This window comes from Pagrus major, chromosome 1 (genome assembly GCF_040436345.1).
Source record: "Pagrus major chromosome 1, Pma_NU_1.0".
Lineage (NCBI taxonomy): Eukaryota > Metazoa > Chordata > Actinopteri > Spariformes > Sparidae > Pagrus > Pagrus major.
Window position 1 is genome coordinate 4,483,555 of NC_133215.1, and position 27,442 is coordinate 4,510,996.

General features: G+C 42.5%; 3 protein-coding genes across 4 annotated transcripts in view; 1 reads left to right on the top strand and 2 right to left on the bottom strand.

Moving 5' to 3' along the window:
• Window positions 1-810: 810 nt before the first annotated feature.
• Window positions 811-10,726, top strand: lgsn (lengsin, lens protein with glutamine synthetase domain). Of its 2 annotated transcripts, none has more exons than XM_073468240.1 (4): window positions 811-1,004; window positions 6,387-7,083; window positions 7,724-7,890; window positions 9,533-10,726. In XM_073468240.1, the coding sequence occupies exons 2-4, from the start codon at window positions 6,429-6,431 to the stop codon at window positions 10,724-10,726; spliced, it is 2,016 nt and encodes a 671-aa protein (XP_073324341.1). In that variant the 5' UTR covers window positions 811-1,004; window positions 6,387-6,428. The 2 variants fall into 2 exon arrangements, with proteins under 2 accessions (XP_073324341.1, XP_073324350.1); XM_073468249.1 differs by having other exon boundaries at window positions 811-961.
• Window positions 10,727-13,395: 2,669 nt separating this feature from the next.
• LOC141002058 (uncharacterized) lies at window positions 13,396-23,544 on the bottom strand. The gene is made up of 5 exons (XM_073473220.1): window positions 23,107-23,544; window positions 18,746-18,910; window positions 16,408-16,532; window positions 13,793-15,406; window positions 13,396-13,741 (listed from the first exon to the last, which is right to left on the bottom strand). Exons 1-5 carry the CDS (start codon window positions 23,542-23,544, stop codon window positions 13,396-13,398), a joined length of 2,688 nt encoding a protein of 895 aa, XP_073329321.1.
• Window positions 23,545-24,162: 618 nt separating this feature from the next.
• myom2a (myomesin 2a) overlaps window positions 24,163-27,442 on the bottom strand; it is a 57,521-nt gene continuing 54,241 nt past the window's right edge. Inside the window, exons 36-39 of the mRNA XM_073462860.1 lie at window positions 27,374-27,410; window positions 27,255-27,277; window positions 26,826-26,881; window positions 24,163-25,794 (exon numbers count right to left, since the gene is read on the bottom strand). Of these exons, the coding sequence (XP_073318961.1) occupies window positions 25,261-25,794; window positions 26,826-26,881; window positions 27,255-27,277; window positions 27,374-27,410 (650 nt within the window). The 3' untranslated portion in view covers window positions 24,163-25,260. The remainder of the gene's footprint in view (window positions 25,795-26,825; window positions 26,882-27,254; window positions 27,278-27,373; window positions 27,411-27,442) is intronic.

A 27,442-nucleotide genomic window follows, 5' to 3' on the forward strand; every position in this document is an offset into this window, starting at 1 on the left:
TACATTTCTTTTTTCCAATAACACTTGAAAAGACATGATAGCACAAGCGTATCCCATACATTTTTTTTTAACTTAAATGTGTTTTCTTCCATCAAAACGAGCCAAAAAAACCCACTGACAACCAGGAAAAACCTATAATCAGAATATATGTGACAGTAAATTCAGCCTCTCTGAACTCGTCCACTAACATTGACGTGTTATGAAAGGATCCATTCAGTGGCAGGTTGTGGGTTTGACTCCCACACTGAACAGGTAAAGATAAAAAAATGTGTGAAGAAAAGCTCCACATGAAGAAATAAAGGGGCACTAATGTAAAAAAAAAAAAAAATGTACCTTGTTATATAAAGTCACACCGCAGCACCGTGTCATTTCTTACCTAATGGCTGCTGGTGTGTGCAATAGGAAGGATGTGTCATTTCTGACATCTAGGTCATATCTGAGCTCAGCATGAGGCCTTCAGCTGGGCTTTAAACACACACACACACACACACACACACACACACACACACACACACACACTGTTATCATCACCACAAATCTGCCCTTTACACTGTTATAAGAAGCCTGTTAACACCTGAAGGCTTCACTCACTGCAAAAAAAGGTTTTTCTCTCCATCTTATACTCAAACAAAACAAAAAAAAAAACCCTAAGCTGTTCAAGTATGCTTTGTTAATCCGGTATTTTCCGGCTGGGAAGAAGAAGAAAAAAAACAACAGGCATTTTGTAGAAAATGTGAACAAAATGGAGCGTTTAAATGTCTAAGATGGAGGTGATGTGAGCAGACGGGGCGAGGTGAGGGACGTGTTGGGAGCAGATGATGGTGCTGGAGCTTCTCGCCGCTGAGCAGCGAAGTGTCCTTTGTGTGTGAGGACACACTGGGCGCCATCATCCACCGTTAGAGGCCTGCGAGCTCTTGTCAAAAGGAGCCGAGGTGGACGATCTTCACCGGCGGGCTTTCAGGTGACCGACACGACGCCCGAGTTAAAACGAGCACCGGGGGCGGGTGAGTCTGTGGTCGGACAATCGCGGAGAAGATGTCACGTCCATTGTTTGATTTTTGTTTTGTTTTACCGCATTAAAAACGCGTCGTTTTATGCGTTAGAAACTTCGAGTAACTCGCGAGGAGCAGCCGCACATCCGCCGCCGCGCAACCACGACGGACATCAACACAAAAACAGCTTTAAAAACCACACATTCAGCCTTTTCATGCTACAGATAAGTGAGATTAGCCGATAGCCGACAGAGTCACGCCGGCTTCGTGCCCCGACAGGCCGTGATTTCCACCGGAGAAACGTGAAGGCCAGCCGGGGACGATAACGTCCTGATTTTTTCACACAACACAAGAACCAAGGAGGTGAAAACGGACACAAAATGGCAGCCACAGAAAACACGTTACTTACTGGAATATGCTTACTCATTGAAGATTGTAGCTTAATCATACAGCCGGTTCCCAGAAAAAGGTAAAAAATGCAAAACGGTTCTCCACCATACAGTCCGGTGCTGTTTCTCCGAGCGGAGCCGAAGTCTCCTGATCCGCTGCGACGACTCCGGCAGACTGGACCGAGAGACGGAGGCCGCTTCCGGTTACTGCTTTCAAAATAAGATACAAGCCTCAATTTTACTGTTCCCCCTCAACAAACCAAGAGTTGGTCTAAATGTTATTTGTATAGGTTTATTTAATGTCCTCTGCTCTGTTTAGTTGCAAATGTAATATTAAATACGATAAATACGATGTTATAAATACGATGTCATATTGTAAATACCAAGTTCATATTGTAAATACTATGTATATACGAGTTAACTCTATTTCTTATCTCTTATTATATTGTTTATTTTTTACTTTTTATTATTGTTTAAGTGTGATACTGTCCTTTGGCTGCTGTGACTAAGGAATTTCCCCATTTGCGGGACAAATAAAGGATTTCTGATTCTGATTCTGATTCTGATTCTGATTATCTAATTCTGTATCGTTGAACTATTGTTGTCCACGTACATCTGAAGGAGAACAATCATTCCTTTAAAGACAACAATGTAAACAACGTGGCCAGAGAGGACAGATGGTTTGATAGAGGAGCAAAGGAGTCCATCTATGTCAAACAGAGGAGGTGGCCTACGACATTACTTATCACCCTCCCCAGACAGCTTAACAACCATTCACACCTGGGCTCACCTGGCCCTAGCACGCCACATGAAGGCCGGTCAAGTCAAGGACCCACAAGTGGCCCTAATGACTCTTAAACTCTGCACTGTGGGGCCCATAAATAGATTTTTAAACGTGAACCCAAAGATGGCACCTACTCAGTCAAAACGAGAATCTCTCAACGTTTTCTAGCACATGGGTTTACTTCCTGGCTCTGCGGCGTACTAAACATGAGCAGTATATGTTTCTCCTGTGCTTTTCTACCGCTCTGCCCGTAGACTTTACGTTGTGATGACGACACAGATTTTTAAAATCACTTTTCTCGGCTCAAGGAAAGTCGCACCACTATAAAACCTCCATGGATCATAGTCAGAGACAATAAATGAGGGTAAACATAAAATAGAAAGAGTCACATTTGACCTCGTTTGCAGTTCAAGTTGTCTTGTCAACAGTTCACAGACAGTGGTGCTCTCTGGGGAAAATGCTTTATTGGCCAAAGGGGAATGATTTTCTGCAGTACTGCGAGTGGCCACTGGGCAGAACTGGGAGTAAAGCTCAGCGGTGTCCTGGTATCCAGGTGCATAATACATTCATGGGCCCAAAGAGCAGGCTCACTCGAGGAAAACATAATTATTTACGCCGGTGTTGCACAAAACATGCCGCTGCACGACAGATAAAATACCTGCATCATTAATCATCAGACAAAAGACAAACTTGGACTGAACTTTGCACGATCCTGTCCGACCAGTTTCATCAGCATGTACCAAAAAAGCAAAAGGAGAGAATGGAAAATATTTTTTTTATTTATTTATTTTTTTACATGATTAAAATTGTCTTGTATTACTATTTCTCTAAATTCACAACAATCGCACTATGAAACATTCTATGCTATCAACCACATTGTTGTTGCCGTGCTTTGTCCCCAAGACACACCTCTGAGCTCTATTTTGGAGAGAAACCCAGTGCACTTCCTGTTTTCCCCCTGTATTGAATTGTCTCCAGCTTGATGCAGCTGTTTTAAAACCCCACCCTGAAAATGTGAGGTGTTCTGCCCAGACATCTCTCTGCCTGCATGCTGCCCAGGTCAGCTGGTGACTGCTGCCACATGTGGACACCGGACATCATCCAGGAGTCACAAAGACTGAAACTAAACAATCAGAATGTTTCAGGAAACATTTTGCAGATCTCACTGCATCCACACACATAAAATAATCTAAATTCTCAATTTTAGAGACAGAAGAATGAGAAAAGCTGCACACGAAAATGAAAACAAATAAATAAATAGATTATAATTCATTCTCCCATAGGGGTGCATGTATTCTGAGTTACGTGGCCTTTATCTCTGTTCTGTTGATGTAATTTCATATCTTAATGTGTCTTAAAATTGCAATATGTAATAAGAATTGGCCACCTTTCCAATTCAGACTCGAAGTTAACGGGCCAGTATATCATTAGAGTAGCCTAACTGCTAACTGCTGCTAACTTTAGCTGCTGTGAGCTAAGTTAGCTCAGTCAGCCATGCAGTTAGCGGGCCAGTCTTGGAGCTTGAAGCACCGGGGGAGTGTTGGTGTTTACACTGCTAGCACAAGAGCTTTGGACTGTAACAGGACGGGGCTAGCTGGTTAGCAGGTTGCACCTGCTGGCAATATATCCACATTTTATCGTTATGGTGATATGAGACTTTATATTATCTTAGATTTGGATATCGTTATATGGCGATATCGAATAACAGTTGTCTTTTCCTGGTTATAAAATCTGCATTACAGTAAATCGATGTCATTTTCGTAACTTACCAACTTGTTCTACTTGTTCTGATACTTGTATTTACCCACTTAGTCATTATATCCACATTGCTGATGATTAGTTCTTCTTAAAAAAACATCTTATTGTGTTAGTATTTCTTAAAAGTGCCAAAAGTCATCCAGACTATAGTCTTGCAATATTGATATCGAGGTGTTGGTGACATTTGAGTTTGTTGCCCAGTTCTGGGCAGACGTGTCTGTTTAAGCCAGTCTAAATGAAATGGATTTGAATAAAACACTTCACATATGATCACACTGATCCAATAAAATATCTAAAAATCCCAAATTATTATAAAGCACTAACATTATATTGCCCAAACATAATTAAACACAGCAAATGAAACCATTTACCTCCATTACGTATGTATCGTGGCGGTGGCAGAAGTAGACTACCAGCTGCAGTTATCCTGACACCTTTTAATAATAATTAAAAACCTCATGAGATCTTTTTTCCTTACAGTTTGTGTGAACTGAGCCTCTCTATCAGTTTAAAGTTTTGAAAACTGCAAGTCTAGCTTCTGATCACATGTAGGCTTATATCATTAACCAGCACATTAAAGCCGATGCTGTGAAGCTGTGAAGCTGATTAAATCCTGATTAAATTCTCTTGAACAAGTCATCAGTGCTGAAGTCAGAGCTGGAGACTCGGTCCAATGAGCAGCAGATATACAAGAGGCTCTTATTAATGGTTTATTATGATTATATAAAGTTTTAACAAAAGATGTATTGATCATTAATAATAAGACATTAATTTCAACTAATAAACTGGTGATGAACATCAAATCTCTCTGACATACAGTGCTTTTCAAAATGAACATGTTCACTGGGCAAAATAAGAAAACTACTGTGTCTGTCATAATGGTAGAAATGCTAATATTGTTACCAATATCTCATCTTAAAGGTCTTTATCAACAAATACCAATTACGTGCTGATATTATCGTGCATCTCCAACACAAACTGCTCCTACTCGTTTTAAAATGTAAAAAAAACCAACCAAAAATATTATAAAATGGCTTCAAACAGCTGGTCCAGTGCAATCCAAGTCTTCGAAAGCCCTGAGATCCAAACTGATCTGAGAAGATGTTATTTACAACCTTTTTTAAGTTAAAGTCTTCACTGTACCTCTAAGATAAAGCGTGCAGCCTGTCTGAAGTGGTTGCACGAGCTCGACCAGGCATCGAGGGTGTAAATAACATCTTTTTAAATCGATTTGGGATTACAGGTTTCTGGAGACTTGGATTACACCAGACAAGCTTTTTTTTTGGTACTTCAGACGGAGTGTGCGCTAACACTATTAGCTGAGCAGCTACAGTGGAGATTTGAGCCTTTTAAAATCAATTTGGGATATCTGGAAGAGACTTGGATTACATCGGCCGAGCTGATTGAAGCAATTTTACATTTTTTTTGGTTGTTTTTTCCATTTTAAATCAAGTTTCCAGTTACTTCAGTTGTTTAGCAGAATGCTGCAACTCTGTTTTACTGTGAAGCTCCAGAAACATTTTGTGGACTACAAGACTTCACCTGACTTTCCATCAGCATGTCGGGAGGAGATGATGACAGATTTTTCCAGAACAGCTACTAAATGGACCTTGAGCTGAGATTGTTTTGTTTTATTATAAGAAAGTGGTGCTTTTATACTTCTGTGTTAATAACTACACCGACTGAAGCCTGTAAGACGTGAAGTGAAGCAGAAAAACTAAACTTATGTTTGAGCTGATTCATGTTCAGCTCCTTCGCTGATTGATTGACTGACTGATTGATTGATTGGAAGGTGATTTCACTCAGACAGCAGCTCTTTAATGCACAGACCATCACTAACCGCAGCCATTGTCCGGTCCTCATAGTTGTGTGTTTTCATCTCTCTGGAATAAATACTTTTCCCCTCACATATCCTGCTCCTATATCATTCTGGAAGCACACACAGAGCTGCTGAGCGCTGCAGTTTCACTCTGCGATGACACAAAGGCAACACTGAATTGTCCTCGCGGGCAGCCAATGAGCTCGCGGCAGCAGTGGTTCAGTGTCCACCAGCGGCCGTGCGGGTGCCAGTTTTCAGCTGGACTCCCGCGGGTGTTGGGGGGCAAAAAGAATTTTCTAATCCGTCACCATTGTACCAATTGTCTATAAAAATTAATGTGCGAGTGAAGCTCTGCCTTCACATGAGGGCTATTAAATTCCAAATCACAGTTCATGAAAGAGTGCAAACAAAGAAATGAATGACTCTGAAGATTTCAAGGTAACAACTCCACATCTAACTTTTTCATTTGCATTTTGTTTCAGCACAAAAGTGTGAATGGATGCAGCAGCTCCGGCTTCAGATATGTCCTTTTCATTTGGTTGTTTTGACTAGACTGGGATCTTGATTCTTTGCACTCCTGAGCAGCTCTTTTCATACAAACTTCTCTTACGTTACCTGTGACAGACCCATTGTGTGTTTTCCAGGATGGTCAGAGTAGAAGCAAAGACCAAATTGATGGCACAGGGATGAGCCTGGGCAACAGGAAGGGAGTGAGGGTGACTGGGAAGTATGCGCCTCCGGTGGACTGGAGCAGCAGAGGACGAGGTCCGTCCATCGTCCACCCTCCCACCAGCATCCCTTTACCTCCAGACAGCCCGACTGTGATCTCCATCGGCCCTCTGCCCCACAGGCCCCCGGAACGAGTTGATGATCCCAGGATGGATGAACCTGCCGTTGGGGAGGACTGGACCAGAGAGGTGTCTTCACAAACCCGGATGACCTGCGGTGAGATGGGCGTCCCCCGGCAGACCATGGAGGAGCTGAAGACCATCCTGAGGGACAGTCCTCTGCTCAGCATCAGAGGAAAAGATGTCGGGAAGCCAGGGAGTCCTTATACGTACCTCCACGGAAGCAGCAGCAGCGGCGGCAGTGGTGGTGGAAGGCCCGACAGACGGCAGGACGATGGAAACCCCAACAGGGCGTTCAGCACCTTCAAACCCCACGCTGACGCTTCCAGAAGGGGGCCCAGCTCCAGAGATAGTTCATCTATTCAGCTGCCTTCCAGCATGGATTCATCCAGCTCATTCAGGTCTGATGCCAACACAAATAGGCAGCCTGGAGTCAGGGCACACACAAACGCAAGCGGTGGCTACTCGGGAGAGACTGGAGCTTCTCATACAGGTCGGTGAAGTTTTGGTTAACAGACAAGTTTATACCTGATAAAGATGAAGAAATATCTTCTTTAACAAAGTCAAAATTGAGCAGAGTGAGATTAGATAGCGTCAGCTGATGGCTCAGAGCTCCAAGTCTTGATTTAAAATCTTTGTTTTGTCTCGTTGTAGTTCCTGTTTTTGGATCCAATGATCGATTTATATGGAAATGGAAAAATTACTATTTGTCTCTGACTTAGTCTTTTATTTTCTATGACCTGAGTTAGTAGAATTAGCTTAGTATTTACTGATCTACAGAATATCTCTTCTTACCATGAATAAAATCATTTGTTCTACGTGTAATAATGATGTATTGGCTATTTTGAGGTTGTTTTTAATTGCTGAGCGAGAGGTTTCACAGAGTTAAAGTCAGCTGGTCAGTGCTCTCTGGTGGGCAAACTCTGTACTGGTGACGCTGTTTCTAAATTAGCTCAAATGTAGCCTAGCAGTTCTGTCCTGAAATTAAATGTTTACTATCTGTCAGCAAACTCTGTCGAGTTTTAGTGGGTTTATCTATTCTTTTTTCAGAAATGGGATCCTTATAATTTGAAATCAAACTCTCCGATGGTTGTCCAATGTTTTCTGCAGATATTTCAAACTCTTTTCCACAGATAACGGAAACGACACGGTCGAGAACTTTGGGAACGTGAGGTTCTTTTCAGCCATGGAGCAGATCAAACAGCAGATCGCCAGAGAAAACATCAACTTCGTTCGCTTCGAAGCCACCGACCTCCACGGGGTGTCCCGGTCCAAGACAGTGCCCGTCCGCTTCTTCCATGTAATCACCACACCTCACCTTAGCTCGCCGACGCTATGTCCAACTTTAAAAACACACCAACCAACACGTCTCACTAATTAACACGTTACATCTCTTTAGGTTCATCTGTAGCTAAATGCTAACATTAGAATGCTAACAAACAATGCTAACACTGATGCCAAGCAGGTGTGTCACTTCCTGACGTCTGCCATCTTGGACAGCTAGGTACGGCAACACGACTCGGACAAACCACAAACAGAACTGCAGTAAAAGCAGATATTTGTTAATTTAATTTTATTATAATTACACTTGCTAACAGGCTAATGAATATTTTGGACGTTGGTGTGTGGTTACTTGTCCTAGCAAAGCATATTTTTCTACGTATTATTATATATATTGCTGTTTTTATGGACTGTTTGCAAAAATTATACTTTTATGCTTTGTCGAGCCTCTTTGACTTGAATTGAATGTTTTTTTAAAATCATTATTATTTAACTTTCAAGTGTTTTATTAATTGTTCATATAAATATATAGGCTAATTCAATAATTACATTGAAAAATAAATATTTTTCTACAGCACATACATGTGCATAAAACAAACAGAACAAGAAAAGGATAAAAAAATTTTAAATAAAATATAAATATAATATAGTACAAGAAATGAAAATAGAAACACAGGCTGTGTTATGAAATGTGTACAAGTGAGATTAAAAAAATAAAAATATACTAAACACCTTATTTATCTTTGTTAGACAGAGTTTTCCAAAGTATTTGAGAGGTCTCAAAATATTATCTTAGAAAATAAGCAAATTCTACTGCAGTTCTGTTTGTCCCATTCATGTTGCCGTACCTAGCTGTCCAAGATGGCCGATGTATGTCTGTATGCGCCACTCAGATCAGGTAATAACATGTATGTGTGTGTGTGTGTACTATGTTTACTGTCTTAACTGAGCATGTTAGCTCGTGACATTTGCTAATTACCACTTTACACAAAATACAGCATGTTAGATTTAAAGGTCTTTAAAAAAGGAGACGGAGATGGATTAATCAAAGTGATTTAAAGTGAAAATTCACTCCAAACTCAACTTATTTCCCCCTTAACTGTGGTGCTATTTATCCATCTGAAATCAGCCATAGGGATGACAGTGCAGGATTTAAACAATGATGGCATCCTCTTCTGCTGAGCTGTACCATTAGCTAGTTTAGTTAGCTTAATTAGCTAGCCTCTGATCCATAAGTAGATGCACGCTTACTTCTGAAACTGTTCACACAAAGGTCTGTGGATTATCCTGAGTAACCGGGCCATGATTTCTGGATAAATAGTGGCCTACAGGTGACGAAATATATGTACTTGGATTTGGGGGTGATCTGGCCCTTTAAGTTGTTATAGTTTGGACAGAGACACGAATGTGTGCATCAAATTTTAAGAAAAATCTTTCTAATAGTTGTTCAATTAAAACCGCAAATGTGGTGGTGCTACAGGAAAAGTTAGGGGATCACCGAAGTCAGTCGGATTCATCCTCTGATGACCATGAATATCTGTATAAAATGTCATGGCACTGGTATCGATTTTCTCACCTGACTCTCAAAAAGACAATTAGAGAGTGTACTGTCTTTCCTAAGATGTTGAACTAATGCTTCAGTGTAAACGTTGTATCAACAGGAGAAAGCGGTCTATGGGATACCGATGCCGAGAAGCTACCTGGAGCTGACCCTGAGCCCAAAGAGTAACGAGGTGGACAATGCCAGCACTGCCAACTTCAGCAGTGATGTCCTTCTGATCCCTGACCTTTCAACCTTCAGGGTCTTACCCTGGGCCGAGCAGACAGCCCGGGTCATCTGCGACCCCTGCACAGTGACAGGAAGCCCCCTTCGCACGTCGCCTCGCCTCATTGCCAAGCAGCTGCTCAACCAGCTCCAAACCATGGGATTCTCCTTGTACTCATCCTTCACCTACGAGTGCTGCGTCCTCGGAGCGCCGGACCGGATCGGACCAAAGACACTCATGTTCCCGGCCACCACCCTGCTCAGTAACCACGACCTGCCTTTCTTCCAGCAGCTGGTGGACAGTATGTACTGCATGGGTGCAGACATAGACAGCATCTCCTCTGCAAGTGGCCCAGGCCAGATGGAGATCAACCTGAGGCCAGAGTTTGGGATTGCAGCTGCAGATACCGCCTTCACCTTCCGCACCGGCATCAAGGAGATGGCTCGTAAACACAGCTACATCGCTAGCTTCTTTACCGATGACGGCCTGTACAATGCTGGGGTGCTCTCTCACAGTTTGTGGGATGCTAACGGCCGTCGTAGCCTCTTCCACAGCGGGGAGAAGGCAGGCGAGCTCTCTGAGATCGGCAGGAAATGGCTGGCTGGACTCCTCACTCACTCTGCTGCCCTGAGCTGCCTGATGTCGCCCGGCCTCGGCTGCCGGAGCCACATCGCCAAGACAATCAAAGACCCCAAACGAATGCTGTGTGCCACCTGCGGATGCAATGATAACAGTAGCTCCTTCAATATCAAGTGTCACGGCGGGAGGGAGACACACATCGACAACAAGCTGGGCTCAGCCATGGCCAACCCTTACATTGTGCTGGCTGCTACTGCGGCCGCAGGACTGGACGGCATCAGACGAAACCTCAACATCGACGGCAGTCTGAACAAAGCCCCCAGTCAGCAGAAGGAGTTCGCCATTCCCGTGAAGCTCGACAGCGCCCTGGAGGCCCTGGGGGACGATCACGTCATCCGCAGCGCCCTCGGAGAGCCGTTTGTTCAGTATTTCATCGCCATGAAAAAGTTTGAGATTGAGACCCAAGAACTGGATGACGAGAGGAACAAGTGCCTGGAGTATTTCATCTAGAAGTCCTCTTGTTTTTATAATATGAGAAACATATATCCTCCTGCCACACAAATAAAAGCATGAAAAACAACTTGAGTAGAAAAGCTTTTTATTTTATATATTATGTTGATACCTTTTATTATTGTTATTATTATACAGAATGTAGATATTTTTCTGAGTTATTTCAAAATAAAGGTACAAGTACACCCTCAATGTTCAGAGCAGTGTTGTGCAATTTTGTTGTTGTGTGGACATTTTTTATTACTTCCAAGAACAATACTGATGCAGCTGTTGGTCTGACAAGAAGTTGATAATACATCATCAACCACTGTAATAAAAAAAAAGGAAGCAGTATTGACCTGCAGCCTGGGTAAGTGTGCCACAGATGCTCAAATAGGCCGGTAAGAAATGATCTCTCCATCTTCAAACTTGACAGTATTTATATTTTATATTTACAGTGTATATTTAGTGTTGTAAGTGCCATAGGTAAGAACAGGCCACCTGCAAAATTCACACTCAAAACAAATAGAAGGCAAATCACCAGAGTAACTGCTAACTGCGGCTAATTGTAGCTGCAGTTAGCTATGTAGCTCAGTTACCAATACAGCTAGCGGTTAGTTCAGAGCACCAGGGAAATGTTTATGTTTACACGGCTAGGAAGGGAGCTTTGGACCAGGATGGGCTGAGACTAGCTGGTTAGCATGCTAACTTTGGTAGATATCTCTGCAACCCAGTATGCAGACATCATATCATGAAAAACTGTTATTTCTTACATTTTGCATGTTTTCAATTAAAATTCTTACAAATGGCACCTCTAAGTTAATTAAATCACCTTTGTAGGCTGCATTTTATTAACTGGATTTAGCGTTTGTTTTTGTAGACAGTGTTCATTTTGATAATCACTTCACTAGCAAGGTTAGCCAGTCAGCTAGCCTAGCTGACTACTAAGGCAGATAGTAAAGGGTCATTGCAACCTAACTTTAGCTATGTTAACATTTATGCTACACTGAGTATCTAACAGTTAAAACACTGAAATGATTATTAAAATAATCCAAAACACTAAACACAAAAGCCAAAAAGTAAATACTATTTACAATATGTACACACAACACTCTCGCCTTAAACCTTGTTAGCTTTGTACACAGTATTTACTGTTATGGAGATAGTGTTTTTAGCAAATTTGATCATTGCGATAATCACCTCACTAGCAAGGTTAGCCAGTCAGGTCGGCGCTTTACTGATCACTTTTGTAAGACATCAATAAGTACAATTTTTTGCAGCTCTCACATGTTGAGCGCAAAAAGCCATAGCAGCCTAACGTTAGCTAAAATCTGACTAATGGCGGTGCTTCACTGAGTGGGTAACTTAGCTAACCTTGCTAACAGTTATCTAAAACACTGAGGTGATTAACAAAATTATCAACAACACTAAATTAAAAAAGGAACAGTATTATTACCAATATGTATAAAGCAAACTGCAAAAAGTGAAGTATCTAACTTTATTTAGTTTCAGTTCTTCAGAGTTTGTATCAGAAACAAACTCTTCAGGTCCAGTTCAGCCTGGAAGCCAAAAGTATTATGAAGTGGAGAAACAATTCAATCTTTCACATGGTAAAATTATTCTTTTGATCGGTTAATGAAACTTTTGAAATGATTGTATTCCAGATATTCTGCTCCATGTAAACATAAATAATTTAGTTGTACTGTTTGTTTTGTCTAATTTAGATTTCTCTGCTTTAAACATGAATATCTTCAATAACCATCAGGACAGCTGAGAAACACAACACAGGGAAAACAAACAACTTAAAGTATCAGAAAAATTATATTTTACAAACTAGGCAAAACAAAAGTACATTAAAGGATACGGCTGGTGTTATTACAGTATATTTTTTGTGCTATTTTAAACACATTCCCTGAAAAGACCCACACCAACAATGTATTAGTTCATTTCTAAGTACTGTTTGAACATTGGTTCCTTTTGAAGATGTAAATTGTTAAAAAAAACAGTCATACGTTCATTTAAAAAAGGCTCAGTATTTGCCAGCTGGTCACAGTAGTTTTAAGCAAATGTACTCAAACATAGGGAAATTGTGCATTTGTCGGACTATTTTCAGCAGTGGATTAATCCACTTTTGGGGCAGTGCGACGGTGTGTACGAAATTGAGTCAAAATAAACTGAGCATGCGGCTCATTTGTGTGTTTTTAAATAGTTTCTGGACAACAATGGAGCTCTATGTCACAGAGGAAGATCAGGCTTTGGATACACAAATGATACTTGTGCTTGTGGGATCAAGTCATGACTAGTTTTGGTCTTTTCATGGGATTTGTTATGAATAAAGAAAATATGAAATCTCTCCAGTTATCCTTTAACTAAACTTTCAAAAAGAACAAACACATTCACTATAAACATGTATTTTTTAAGATTTTTACAATAAACTTTTTCTCTTGTCTCACATCGACTTCACTGGTAAACAACTTGACATACTGGTATTTTCACATCAACCCTGCTTCCCTGTAACATCCACTTCATCCATGCAGATCATAATTCATTACATGTTGCGTTTTGGCATCAGCTGTAACAATCTTCCCTGATAAGACTGTCAAACCCATCAAAGGAAAAATGTAGCACACTCCAGTGGTGAACTTTGCCGTCGTTCCTGAACATGGCGGCCTACTTGTCTTCCTGCACCTCTACTTGTTCTTGCCTATAAGACCGCCTACGCGCTGCATGAATCTACCCAGTTTGTTTTCAGTGCCACTTTGCGTCTGATACGCTGGATATCCAGACTGAGGCCTGTTCAGCGGAGAGCCTCTGTCTTTGGGATTGCTATCATTGTTCATCAAATATTCAAATCGACTGTAGGCTTTCTGTCTTTGAACGGTAGGCGCTCCCTCGTCGTCCAGAGTGCTCCCCGATCCTCGGTCCTGCTCTGCCGCGAGGTTCGTCTTTCTTTTACTTGAACGCTGAATAGATAATCTCGGGAATGCAGATTTTGTCTTCTCTGTCTCAGATGGAGCATCGACAGAGTTCTGTGACCTGGGGATGTTCGGCGAATGACCTTTCTTTGTCGTTTGGTCCGCCGCAGACGCCTGTGAGTGGTCTGTTTTGACTGGTTGGTTTGATGCTGAGGGAGTCTTTGATCTCAATGAAGGCTTTCTTTGGAGCGTCTTCTCGTCTTTTGTGAGCAGTGAATATACTTTCATTCTCAAGGAATTTTTCCTTTGAAGGGTCGGTTCCTCGGACTGTGTTTGCCCTTTGTCCGTGTAACTAGTCTTAGGCTCCGCTGCATGGTGAGAAGTGTTTGGGACAGTTTGTGCCTCATTCGGTATTGGTTTCTGTACTTTTGGAGCTGCTGAGTCTGAGCTGTTGGCCACCTTACCTACAGAGCCATGGTTTAAGTTCAGTTTCACAGAGTTCTCCTTTGGAGCAGCTCTCTCGTCCTTGCGAATCTCCTCGTTTCCCTCTTTGAATGCAGCAGAGTCTGAACTGTTGACACGTGAGCTTGAACCCTCTTTCTCTTCAGGGATTTCGGTCAAAGACTCCATCGCTCTTGCGTGCTGGTTACTGAGACCACTGGGCTGCAGATGAGAGAGCTTGAGCGATGGATCCTTTAGTTTCATATCTAAGTCACTCGCCGAGGTTGTTCTGGAAAGAGGCTCATGCCAGTCATACGTCAGCGCCGTCCTTCGATCTGAAACCGTTTTGACATCGTAGTGAGAGGTGGAACGATGCCCATCAGTGAGACCTTCTTCCATGTTTGGTTCACTGTCTATTGGGTTGGCTGGATTCTGGTTGCTTCCGTTTTGTGTGTTTGACTCTAATTCTGCCACACTCATGTCCAGACCTCTTCGTAACGAGACAAATTTAGGTCTTTCTTGCAGATACCCAGACCTCAAGGACTCTTGGCTCTGCCTGAGGTTGGTGAAATCCTGCAGACTGAGTCTGTTTTGCCTCATTTCTTCCATCCTGGACTTAATGTGCCTAGACCTGCTGTGGATCTGCTGTGACTGATACTCGTTTAATCCGGTGTGACTACTGTATGGAGATGACAATGGGGATAACGCGTCACATGATGCATCTAGAGGCATGTCGCTGTCGTTCATGTATGTGTTCATCTTCCACCTGTGCAGTGATGTTTCAGAGTTGAAGGGAATCAGATTCTGATCTGCTCCATAGCGAGTCTGGTGCCTAAGATGCTGCTGAGACCTGTTTGACAGCAGCATGTCGTTCACACCCCTCAGGTTCGATCCAGTCCTCTCTGGAAGAACAGGGACTCCAAGGTCTTTGGTTCCCATCCTCAGCCGAGTCAGGGAGTTTATTTTCTGCAGTTCTCCGCCATAACTGTGTCCCCGCACCAGATTCCCGATGTCAGGATAATGATATTGATGCAGTCTCTCCTGCACGCTGAGGCCCCTGGTCAACATGGCATCATTGTTATACTTTTCATCCTGAGCACTTCTCATGGCTTGCATCCCTACGGATCTCATGTGAATCTGATGGAGGGATAGCTGGCTGGAGTTTGGGCTCTGTATGGTCACAGGTTCTCTCAGGTACTGGACAGATGGCCTCTCTGTGGACTGCACTGGAGGAACTGTGGAGCGAGCGTACAGTCTTCGAAACTCCTCGTCGTAAGAGCAAACCAGCTGACCTGTGATCACCAGGATCATGCTGAGGTGGATCTTCTCATACGACCACGTGAAGCTGAAAAAGAAAATAGCATCATGAGTCATCAGAGATCCAACAGGGATGATGATGATGAATAGATTCCCTTTACTAACTGGGAACTGATACTAATCCAAACTAAACTGTGAGCACAGAAAAAACCCCAGAAATCATGAACACTGTGTGCGACTTTTTGGTCAGATGACTTTAAAAGTGAGCACAAGGCCACATTCAACCTGGTATTAGCATGTGTCTGGATACATGATCTGGTTAATTGATAAGCGTTCATGTATGCTTGATTCTTCCCTCTCACAACAGATGCCTCAGCTGTTTTGGTTTTTTCTCATTTCTCATCTCTGTTCCACCTCGAACTTTCCCCATCAGTCCTTGTCACCTGACTCCCACATCCACCTGCTCACCTGTGTCTCATTAAACAGTCACCCTGTCAGTACATACACCAGCCCCCTTTTTCTCCAGTCAGTTGCCAGATCGTCGATGTTCCTTTGTCCCTCTGCTTTCCAGTCACCTGATCCTGAACTTGAACGCAAACCTGCTATCCTGCCCCACTCCTGTTAACCTGTGGAGTCTTGACCATTTCATTTTGGACTTGCCGGTACGCTTTTGGATCAACATTTTCCCCATAAGTCACCAAACTGTTCCTGTCTGCATTTCAGTCCTTTTCTTTGCTACCTTGTACACATACTTGCCAATCCTGCTGATTTTCCCAGGAGACTAACGTGTTTCATTGCCCTTCCATTTACATGGATCAGCTCAAGCCTCTAGATGTGGTCTGGCTGATTTGATTACATTTTATTACAAGCTTTTTTCCAGATAGGACATTCAGATACAGATCACATTTTAAAGTCAGGTGTAAATGGGGTCAAAGTGACCAACAGTGTGTTGAATTTCTTGTTTCATCTCAGTTTTCTCAATTTTAGTTTAAAAAATCCAGAGCAAAACGTTACGGTCAATCCATGGCCCCTAATTTGATTTAATCATTGAGTAATACATCTGAGTGGATAAAGGTAGGACGGACTCACCTGTACGTTCCGTACAACACCGTCCGGCAGTCCACCAGAAGGAATTTTTGCTCCAGATCTCCGTGAAACTTCACCCCGGACTGACACTTGTACTGCTGACCCTGAACCGCCCGAACACGGATGTTCTGATGGAGGGAAAAACAAAAAAGAGACACCAGGTTAGAGCGACCTCAGCCAGGGAAATCATTTAATTCAACTGAAAACTTGTTTGTACGTGTGCCTTTTCAAATCAGTAAATTTATTTATACTTAAACCTGCTGATTTTAGGCCACCTGGGGGCTGAAACAAGTTGTGAGCACATCACCTTTTTTGTTGACATATACTTCAGCTCCCTTTTAGTCATTTTTCTAGTTTGAACATTTTTGACCAGTCATCCTTAATAATAACACATTTCCAGTTTAAATGAGATGTACTTGACTAGATTTAATTTCATACAGAGGTTTATAAATTCAATTCTAAACAAAGTGGGAATTAAAAGTCGTGCAGTAGTTTTTTCCACTTTCATTAAGTACACTCACCCTTTGTGATACAACAAGATCAAACCTGTGCGCCAGTTTCTCTGAGGCTGGTATTTTGATGTTGCTACTGGCTAAGCAATTTGCACAGAGATCACAAGGCTTGACTGTGTTTCTCTCTGATGTCTCATTGTTTGGACTGGTGATGCTGTTCGACAGGAAAATCCAGCCACGCTAACAGATCATATGGCTGCTGCAGTCGTCTCATATGATAATAGCAGGTAGAAACACAGCATGGGAATGCTGGTAAATGACAACGTTTTCACGAGGGTGTGGAGCAAATGTCAGACTTAATCCACTAAATGCTCCTGCCAATAGAAGAAAGGTCATGCCACAGGCAAAACTTCCTCTGGCAGCAAACATCGGTGGAATATAAATCGACAAACATGCAGCTGAGGGACGGGGGAAGATCGGTAGTTTTATTTCTTCCAAAATGTCAGAAAAATGTTCACATCAGATCATATTTAACAAGTTATTGTGTTGTACGTTGTCTACTTGTGTGTGTGTGTGGTACAATATGTCTTTCTTTGAACAGTGGCTGTCTGTCTTTCTGTGAATGTTGTTGACCAGAATAAAAGTGATCATTTTCAAACCCCTCAGCAGCAATTTGTACATTTATTTAGTCCCCTTAAACTTTTCATGTTGAGCACAAGATCCTCATCACATACATGATACGATGAGACACGATACAATACGATTTGATACCATACTATACGATAACACTACGATGTGAGACGATACGATATGAAGCATTACAATACGATACGATTTGATACCATACCATAAGATAATGCTGCAATATGAAACGCTACAATATGATACGATACGATACGAAATGATACGATACGAAATGATACGATACGAAATAATAAGATACGATACGATACGATACGATATGATACAATATGATACGATTCAATTTGATATGATACAAAATGATACGATACAATTTGATATGATATGAAACGTCTTTGTTGGCACATTGGTGCGTTAACTGCAGCTTTACCACCTGTCGATAAGTGGAATAGTTCATGCACTATGCTGGGAGGACAACAAGGCTTTTAGTGTCTCACTTTCAGGTGCTGTGGATTGTTAAATAGATAAATTGGTAATAGGTCAGGCTTTGCTGTCACAGAACTTTGGCGATAATGTCCTGTGGTGGCGGGCATCACAATGAGTAACGTAACAAGTGCATTGCGCAGCATAAACGTCCGTATACATTGATTATGTGCATCACATGATTGATTGTGTAACATTTTGTTTTCTTCAGTAACACAGGAACCTTCCCTGCACCTGCAGGCTGTCATAGTGATAATTACCCAAAACAGCCCAAACTTGGTTGGTGCACGCTGAACTTCCTTATTAAATGACATCAATCATTACAGACATTTTTTGTCCCCCCTAATGTTCAACCCAAGTCGGCGCCACCTTCCCGAGTTTGTTTGGTTTTATGACAACTGTAGACACTGACATATCTGGCTTTTCAGGTCCACAAACCGCCCACTCACTGGAGTTGCAAAATGCTTCCATTGTCACCAACCTGAGCACATTTTTGCTGGGTATTTTTTAAAAGTTTTGCAAGATAACATTTTCCTGAGGCAGACACATCATGTCTGCTGTGTATGAAAATGAGAAAAATCTTGTCAGTTGACTTTCCATCAACATGGGGGGAGGAGATGATGACTAAATTTTCATAATCATCCCCAGAACTGTGTGCTCTGTACATGTTTGTCTGCAGTGCAAACACATTATCATCATGTTCTCAAACCCCCAAATCCTCAAGTAATAATTATTCTCTAAAAGAACATGACGGTGTTTCTCACCTTGAGGTCTTGGATGTTGATGCCCACCCTGTGCGACATGGCGAGGAAGCTACTGTAGTGGGACTCGTCCAGGAGGATGTAGACTGCCACTCCCCTCAGCGTGGCCGTGATGAGCTCTTTGAAAATATCGACGTCAGTGAAGACATCCATCGCTATGGCAATAACCTGGAGACACAGTAAACATTCAAAAATCCTTAAAATACAGGAAGAAACAATATTTATTCAGACTGTTTGAGGAGTCAAATGACATTTTACTGCTGTGGATGTTTAATGTTGAGCTCATTTAACTAGTTTATATACTGGTGGGTGGTTTCATGTACAGCAATGCATCATAAGATCAATATAGCGTGACATTCACTGCCACTCAATATCACATTAGAGCAGCAGCATCTCAGCAGACAACAGCATCCGAACACACACTGCTCTAACAAAACTGTAAAATTCAGCAGCGCTGATCAAATACGAAACGCGGAGCTCAGATCACAACACACAGAGCGGCAGTGTTGGACTCTTATGAACAGTTTTAAGAACAAATGATCAAAAGCAGAACCTTTTTATTCCACACATTCTTCTTTCTGTTCAACACCTGCTGCCTACATTACCCACAATGCAACTTAGCCGCTGAGCGACATCACTGGAGGCAATTTATCAGATTACACGCAGCTTCCTCTGGAGCCACTGAAGACTTTAAAATACTTCTTCCACTTATGCAATAGTACACAACAAGACCTGTAAACACACTTTAATGTGGGAAACTGGTGGAGTTACCCTTTGAGGACTGTACTTTAGTCGTAAATCATAATTTAAGACATTTCAAGACACATTTGTGCACACATTGAGCGTTGCATATCGAGCAGCTAAACCGTGTGTGCTTTTCATCAATCATTTTCAGATCGAGGATATCTGTGGCATGAGACACACACACACACACACACGCCCTGCTGTAACTTATGAATTATCAGGTTAGGCTCTGCAGACATTTGAACATCGAGAACATTCAAGCTGAGACACGTCGACTGGCTGACATCGTGTGTCTGAAAGTGAAACGTGACCTTCATGCTAACCTTTTCCATTAAGAACTCACAGTCGGCAAATTAACTCCTTGGCCTGAAGCAGAGAAAACAGTGTGTGTGTGTGTGTGTGTGTGTGTATGTAGTGATATATGTTCTTTAAGTTGTATACTTCATGCTGTAGCAAGATCTTTTGGCATTAACTCAAGGACATGGAATAATGATGAAAAATTCCCCTCAGGTGCTCAGTTTTTCCCTAAAGTCAGTGCGCTGCTAGCTTTAAAGGAACAGTTCACCCAAAAATTCTGTCAGGATCTCCTCCTCTTCATGTTGATGGAAAGTCAGGTGATGTTTCATAGTGCACAAAACATTTCTGGAGCTTCACAGCACCCACTTCAGACGGCTAACACTTTTGGTTTAGCAGCTCCAGTGAAGATAACATCTTTTCAAATAACTTTGGGATCTTGGAGCTTCTTCAGACTTGGATGTCGCTGGACATTTTTTTTGTGTGCGTGTGTGTTTTTTTACATTTTAAATCAAGTCTCCAGCTACTTCAGTTTTTTAGGAGAATGATGCAACTCTGTTTTGCTGTGAAGCTCCAGAAATGTTTTGTGGACTATGAACAAACTACCTGACTTTATATCATCAGGAGGGAGGAGATGATGACTGGATTTACATTTTTGAGTTAACTGTTCCTTTAATGTCAGGAGCTGATAGATACATGATTTTATTGTTGCAGCTGGTCGATGTGGAGCTCATTTTGAACTCTTCTGACTGATTGTTTTCTCCAATTTATCAACTGATTATGTTGTTGTCACAATGACCAAGTGACACCATCATAATATTTGTTTCATCCAACCAACAGTCCGAACCTTAAAATTATAAGAAATACGTGGGAAAAAATAAAAGGAAAAGTAACACATCTTCATATTTAAGAAGCTGGAACCAGGAAACGTCATAAATGTCCTTAAAGACTGAACCCGACCTGTTCAGTCTTTAAGGAATTAGGATGTGTTGGTTGTGACTGATGTCATTAAGTGTCATTTTATCAATTAACCAAACCTTCATCATTGATCGTGTGATGCTTAATGACATTTAATGACAACAGTAAGGGCAGGAGAACTACTTGAATTCTTCTTATATTAGTAATTGTTACATTATGTCTGTTGCTACCGAATCACAGGCTGTTCTTTGTGTTGTCTTGGTTTAATATCGTCACTCGGTTTGTTTTTACAGACTTGACAGTTAAAAACCAACAACAGAACCGTCAGCATCTCGTTTAGCAAAGCGATTAAGGTTTTATACCAATGAATGAGCAGCTGCAGGACGCAGCAGGTCTGACCTACAGGAGAGCGGGAGGCTTCGTCCTGACATGTGTCTGCTCATGAGCTCAGGACTGAGTCAGATGAAGTGTATCCACTCAGATTTTAGGATTTGTTTCTGCACGTTTCATTTGAATGGAGGAGTCACTCCCATCAACCTAAAGGTCCGGTTTGTAAGAAAGTTTAGTTTTGAGTCTCAAACTCGTCGGATACTGACGCTTTGAGACGGTGGCCACCCCGACCCACAGACTGGAGCTTTAACTTTCTCAGAACAATTACCAGATCGCAGAAACTCTTTAGATCTTATAAATGTTAGATTGTCAAAAACCAGAATGTAAACTCTTCCCAGGCAGCTAAAACCCTAAATCATAACTGCGAGTGCGTGTCGCCAGCGTCACTTGTGTAAATGACACCTTATCATGACAGGAAGCTACAGCCCTGGAGACAGCGGCGTCTCCAGCCCCTGAGGGTGACTTCAGACAGCTGGCCACCTTTTAGGCCTAAAGGCGATGAATTCATGATATTCAAACGACAGAAACTCCTCTGTCCTCAGTTCTCAGCTCCCAGTCCTCTAGTCTGAGAGAGCTGGACCTGAGTAACAACGACCTGCAGGATTCAGGAGTGAAGCAGCTGTCTGTTGGACTGAAGAGTCCAGACTGTAAACTGGAGACCCTCACGTCAGGATTCAGCTTCTATTCCAACCCTAACTGTTACTGGATATACAAGTAAAAGTCTATTTAAAAAATATACCCACCATGTGTTGGATTCAACAGTGTAGATAACACTGAAAACCACTCTGGTACCATTTTTTTTCTGAGAATTTTTCTGATATCTGGTGTAGTGAAACTTCACTAACAGCAGCAGACTGAAGAGGGATTAAAGCTGTTTTTTGTGTGACTTTTAAACAATGAAGGTCAGAGTTTCTTTTTATAGTTCAACATAAAACATAATGAGTTGTGTGTTAGGCTGTCCCCACTAATGTACAGCCTAGTCGAGGCCCACAGTGTGCTGTGTATGCAGAGAAATATGTAGAGTGTGTGTTTTCCTCTGTGCAAAGCAACGCCTGTCATTGTGTGTTTGTGCTGCTATTGTCCCCGGACTCCATTTGTAAACATGTGTGCAGCAAAGTCAGGAAGATGAATCTCTGCACATTCATCCACCTGATGGATCAGACGTCAGAGTATTCAGAGGTGCAATCGATCAGATGTCAATGTCAAAGACAGTGTATGTTATTTCTGCCACTAGGGGTCTCTTAATCAAAACAAAACTCAAGATTTAAGTAGCGTGGGATCATGGGAGTTGTTGTCTTATTATTTATTAATCGCCTTCCCAACATCACAAGACTGATTTCAACCTGTCAATAAGTTACTATCAAGATGAAACAAAGACGTAAGAAGACGTAAACAGACAGAGGGAGACGCGTTAGTGTCTCGTATCTGCAGAGAGTTTCTTATTTTCTCAACCCAAAATGTGGCTATTTGACGTCCTGGGAATGAGACTCAACCATCAACTATCTTTGTGGTGCGTTCAGGAACAGCTGGGACAAATCCTACTGATTCTACCTTTAACTTTAATAGTCTTTGAATTATATTAATATGACGTGAGCTTCAGTTAGCTTTGACCACAAATGTCTTTCAGAGGGAGACTTTTTACTCTGATACTCTGAGTACATTTCAGAGCCTGTACTCTATTACTTTTACTGGAGTAAAGAAGCTGAATCAGTACTTCTGCTTTTACCAGAGTCTGTTTTTAACACAAGTATCTGAACTTCTACTCGAGGAAACAACGTGTGGACTTGACTCCTCTGGAATATCTACAGCTCAACAAACACGTTGAGTCATTTTTTAGACATTTCAGTGCATAAATGTTGCATATTGAATCTTTAATCTTTAAACTATTTTGAAAATCGATTGGTTTTAGTTTCTTAAGTATGAACATTTTCTTTAGTCCTCTGGGTTGTTGAACTTTGTCGTGTGCAACTAACTGATTAATTGTGTAACTACTGTACTCGACAGTGTTTGCTCCTCACCTGCCTCGCCTCCTGTATCTGTTTGCGAACCACTTCTTTAATGCTCGGCGTGTTTTGTCTGGGCGGCTGGTACAGCAGGCTGATGCTCGTGTCCATGCTCTCCAACGACACATCGGGCCAGCCCAGCTCCAGGTCTGGCACCTCCTCGTCCGACTCGATTGGGAAGTACGTGGAAGGACTGACCCCGTCCTTGTCCTGTTTCCCCTCGGTCTCTTCCTCCAGTACAGGTAACTCTGCATTTTCCAAAATGAACAGGATCTCCTCCTCTGACAGAAGGTGGCTGATCTGCTCCGCTCGGAGGAACTCCTCGTAGGCCTCTTTGCCCCCGCAGAGCAGGGCGTAGATGGCCAGACGGTAGGACTCCTTATAATGTGGCTGGATGTAAACCGGAGTGTCGTCTTCTTTCAGTGAAGACAGCTGGGACAGGTCGGACTCCATGGGTGCCCTCTGAGTCTCTATTCACAACGGGCCTTGTAGTTAACCTTCAGTGTGACAAGTGGTGTGACTGGTAACCATGCTGTTCCCTATAATGAAGCAACAGACACTGCAGAGTTCATTGAGAGCGACAGAGCCGTTCAAAGTGACAAAAACCTGTCTGTCAAGTGTGATTCACCACAGGATAAACAATACAAGGCATGTGCAGCCTTCCTGAACAAATATACAGGTAACTGAAAAACTTACTTCATGACTGGATAAAGAAAACCTCGGTTTGTTCCTGAGTCCTGAACCTTGAAGAAGAGCAGCTTAAAAAGTTAAACTGCAGTCGGTCGTGGCGTCTGTGCTCTCTGCAGCATGAAGCAGCGGCTCTAAGGTGTGGGTTTGAACTGTCTGTGCAAACTGAATAGCTCGTTGTACCTGCCCTATTACTCACACACTGTGACAAGCCCTGCCCACCTCGCCTCACCTGGGTTGTTGGAGCAGATTTTCATGCAGCCCATGTGAGCCTGGATATACAACACAATATGTGCACATTTTTTTATTTCCAGCTTCATTCAGAGTCACGTTATCTCCCGCCGTGTCTGACAGGAGTAGAGATAACACACAAAGACAACAGACGGAGGTTGATAAGTAAAGTTTATTGCCATCACAAAGCTTTGGGGGACACAGACAGACAGACAGACAGACCTCTCTGGCATACAGACCAGGGCAGGAAGTAAATGTTTCTTTATTCACAGGATCAGCTTTATTGGGATCTCCACGTGATGAAAGCTACCTGGGACAAAAGCAGCTGTTGATGATGGAGGAAAACTAAAACAAATAATCTGGTATCTGAACCTCAGCTTTGTACCTGCTCACTCACAGGTCGTCCGGCTTAAAGGATAATTTTGGTTGATAACAACTTTGGTCATATTTTTTTTTAGCAGTTATGACTTTGTACTCACCAGAACACGGTGACATCGCTCAGACGGGGAAAGAAACGCGATCGGACAGGTTAGAAAATAATATAAACTACTTTATTTGGAAATGTTGGTAATAATCCCTGACTGCACAGGACACTCTGTGCACAACTACGATAAGTAGGTTGTTAAAAGTTTAACCAGAAAGTCAGTAAATCGGGATGTGTACGCCGGACAGTCTGGGAAATAGTTTTACCACGAGCCTTCGCTTTCTTTTCCAAATAAGTTTGTCTAATCGTCGTACTTCTTGATCTGTCGCTGATTAAACTGCGTAAATACGAACCAAGTTGTAATAAACAGGAATTATCCTTTAACAGCCACAAAATAAATGTAAACAGGCGTTCCACTAATGTAGCGTAGTGGAAGGTGCAGCTTTTTAAACACAGAACATAAACTTCTACCCTGGTTTTTTATTTTTCTTAGTTTTTATGCCTTTTCCCTCCTGTGTCAGAAGCACGGTTGACATGAAACAGCTTGACGGGACATCTACTGTATGTTCGCCACTGTAAAAGTCCCTCTTTTGCAGGTTTAGATTCTGCAACTCGTTCTCAGAAATGTAGAGATAATTAAAGAGCAAAAAACCTTCAAACTGGTTAGAAGCCCGTTCTTTGTCAGTGGTAGTCCAGAAGTTCAGAAAGTGGGACTTTTAACAGCGACTACATCTACATAAACTTTAACAGCTGATGGTTTCACACTCATGCTATAAATCAGCTTTGCTAACAGCAAACGTTTCCCCCTCGGACGTCACCACCGCTGTTTACTTCCTGGGTGGGGTCGGAGACTTCATGAATCTGGGTGGGGTGGGCGACTTGACGCTGCGAGTCGGGGTTGGAGACTTTGGAGTCGGGGTTGGAGATTTGGGGACTGGGGTGGAAGCGGGGGTAGAGCCTGGGCTCCTCACGGATGGCGCTGGGGTCTGGGACTTGGAGGGGGTAGGGGTCGGGGTCTTGGAGGGGGGAGCAGGGGACCTCGGCACAGGCGTGGCTGCAGGTGTAGCAGCTGGCGTGGCGGCAGGCGTTTTGGGGTGTCCCAGTTTGGGCTCGGGGATCTGCTCACCGTGCCTGTAGACGCTGACGGTGATCTCGACGAACTCTCCGCCGTACTTGTTCCGCACGTTGATGCTGTACTTGCCGGAGTCGTCGGGAGTGACTTTGTTGATGACGAGGCTGGCGAACTTGCCGCCGTCAAACGTGACCTTGGTGTGCTCGGTGGAGGCGACTTCCTGCTCGTTCTTGAACCAGGTGACCTCAGGGGTCGGCTCGCCCCACACGGTGCAGGTCAGGCTCAGAGACTGCAGAGGGTCGAGAGTCAAGTCAAATCATCATGTAGTCAAAATAATAGGTTTGTTTAAAGGCATAATATGCAGGATTTTCCTGAGAAAATGTATAGATAAAAAGATATATAAATAAAGTAGATATAAATGTAAGTAATCCTTTTCAATCATCACTTAAGACTAGAAGTGCGTGGTGGTATCTATCAGCAGCCCTCTGCCTGTATTTTGTTATTTAGCTGTGTTCAGGACGTTTCTAGGTGTCAACCTTTGGTCAGTGGGTGTGTTCGCCTCAGCCAGTAACAGTGAGGAGGGTGTGAGGTCGGGATAAAAACGTATCGACCAAGTTACATCGCTGTCTCTTTCCTCTGCTCTCTGTCTGTCATCTAGAGCAGCAAGTCTGTGTGTCTGTTTGACTGAGGGCGGGGCCGAGCTACACAAATACACACAAGTCTGGAGTGTTGTGCAGACTCGTGTTTGTTTGTGCTTCAGAACGCAACAGCCGTAAGCAGAAAATAACATTTTATTTCTCTGATTCACTGCTTTGTTCTCGCTAACGACACTCCCTCTCTCCACTGCTGCTCGCTCTCTCTGTCTCGACCATTGAATCGGGGAGGAACAGCAACCATCAAATCCTGCATAATATGCCTTTAAGTACTGTAACAAAAATGATAATAATGAAAGGGTAAGTTTAACAGCCCCTCCAGCACACTGAGGAGGAGAAAATCACATAAAACCAAAAAATAGAAACAGCACGAGTCCACTGAGAAGCTGGATGCTGACATTACTGTCTTTGCATATCTTCCTTCTACTCTCAAAAAAGACTTTCTACTCCTTTTATTCTTTTCATGTTTCAGAAAAATAAGAGCAAGTGAGCTCATAAATCTTACATGCACATTTTGTTCCAGCACTCGCTTCATAGGAATGCTGCAGTACAGCTCTCTGACCCCCTCGCTATTGTCAGCTCGCAATGACGTAAACAAAAGACCTAAAATAAATACATTATGATGTCATCTTACACAACACAGTGTCCATTTGTATCAACCCCTCACCTTCTGTTCCATAATGGTGACCACGTCAGGCAGACCACCGACCACTCTGCCACGGTCTGAGGACAGACGACAACATGAACGTTACTCCAGTGAAGAAAATCACCTCGTTTACATTGTGAGGTGATGCAACACTGCACCTGTCACAGTGTTATTAAGGTTTACATGCTCAGAAGACGGAGGAGGAGGAGGAGGAGGAAGAGGAATGTGAAGCTCTCTTTGAAGTCGTCATTTCAAAAGTCATAATTTGCATACAAAGCAAAAAGACTGAGGCTCGTCTGAAAATGTTCAGAATGCTCAAAGAGCTGCTGGCGGCGTCTTTAAAAACATCCTCATGACCCGATTAGACATTAACTCTCCACTCATCCGTAATATTTAAATATGTTAATCTCTAACCAACAGACTTATTATAATAAATAAAGATATACTCACTCTTCTCAGCGAATGCGGCTGCCCTAAAAGATGAAAGAACGACGGTATAATTAATAAAGTTCAGACACAACTTAAAGAGACTCAAGGTTCACAAACTACTTGACTGTCCAGTAACTTACTTAAGTCTCAGGTACTCCTCATAGGCATCGGTGTACGCTGCAGAAAGAGGAAAAATCACCAGATGTTTT

Excerpts from the sequence above, each read along its gene's own strand:
- lgsn (XM_073468240.1), top strand. The coding sequence starts at position 6,429 with ATGAGCCTGGGCAACAGGAAGGGAGTGAGGGTGACTGGGAAGTATGCG. Across the intron at positions 7,084-7,723 it reads GACTGGAGCTTCTCATACAG|ATAACGGAAACGACACGGTC; the intron begins GTCGGTGAAGTT and ends TCTTTTCCACAG. Across the intron at positions 7,891-9,532 it reads TGCCCGTCCGCTTCTTCCAT|GAGAAAGCGGTCTATGGGAT; the intron begins GTAATCACCACA and ends TTGTATCAACAG.
- LOC141002058 (XM_073473220.1), bottom strand. The coding sequence starts at position 23,544 with ATGGAGTCCGACCTGTCCCAGCTGTCTTCACTGAAAGAAGACGACACT. Across the intron at positions 16,533-18,745 it reads TCAACATCCAAGACCTCAAG|AACATCCGTGTTCGGGCGGT; the intron begins GTGAGAAACACC and ends TCCCTCCATCAG. Across the intron at positions 15,407-16,407 it reads GTGTTGTACGGAACGTACAG|CTTCACGTGGTCGTATGAGA; the intron begins GTGAGTCCGTCC and ends TTTCTTTTTCAG.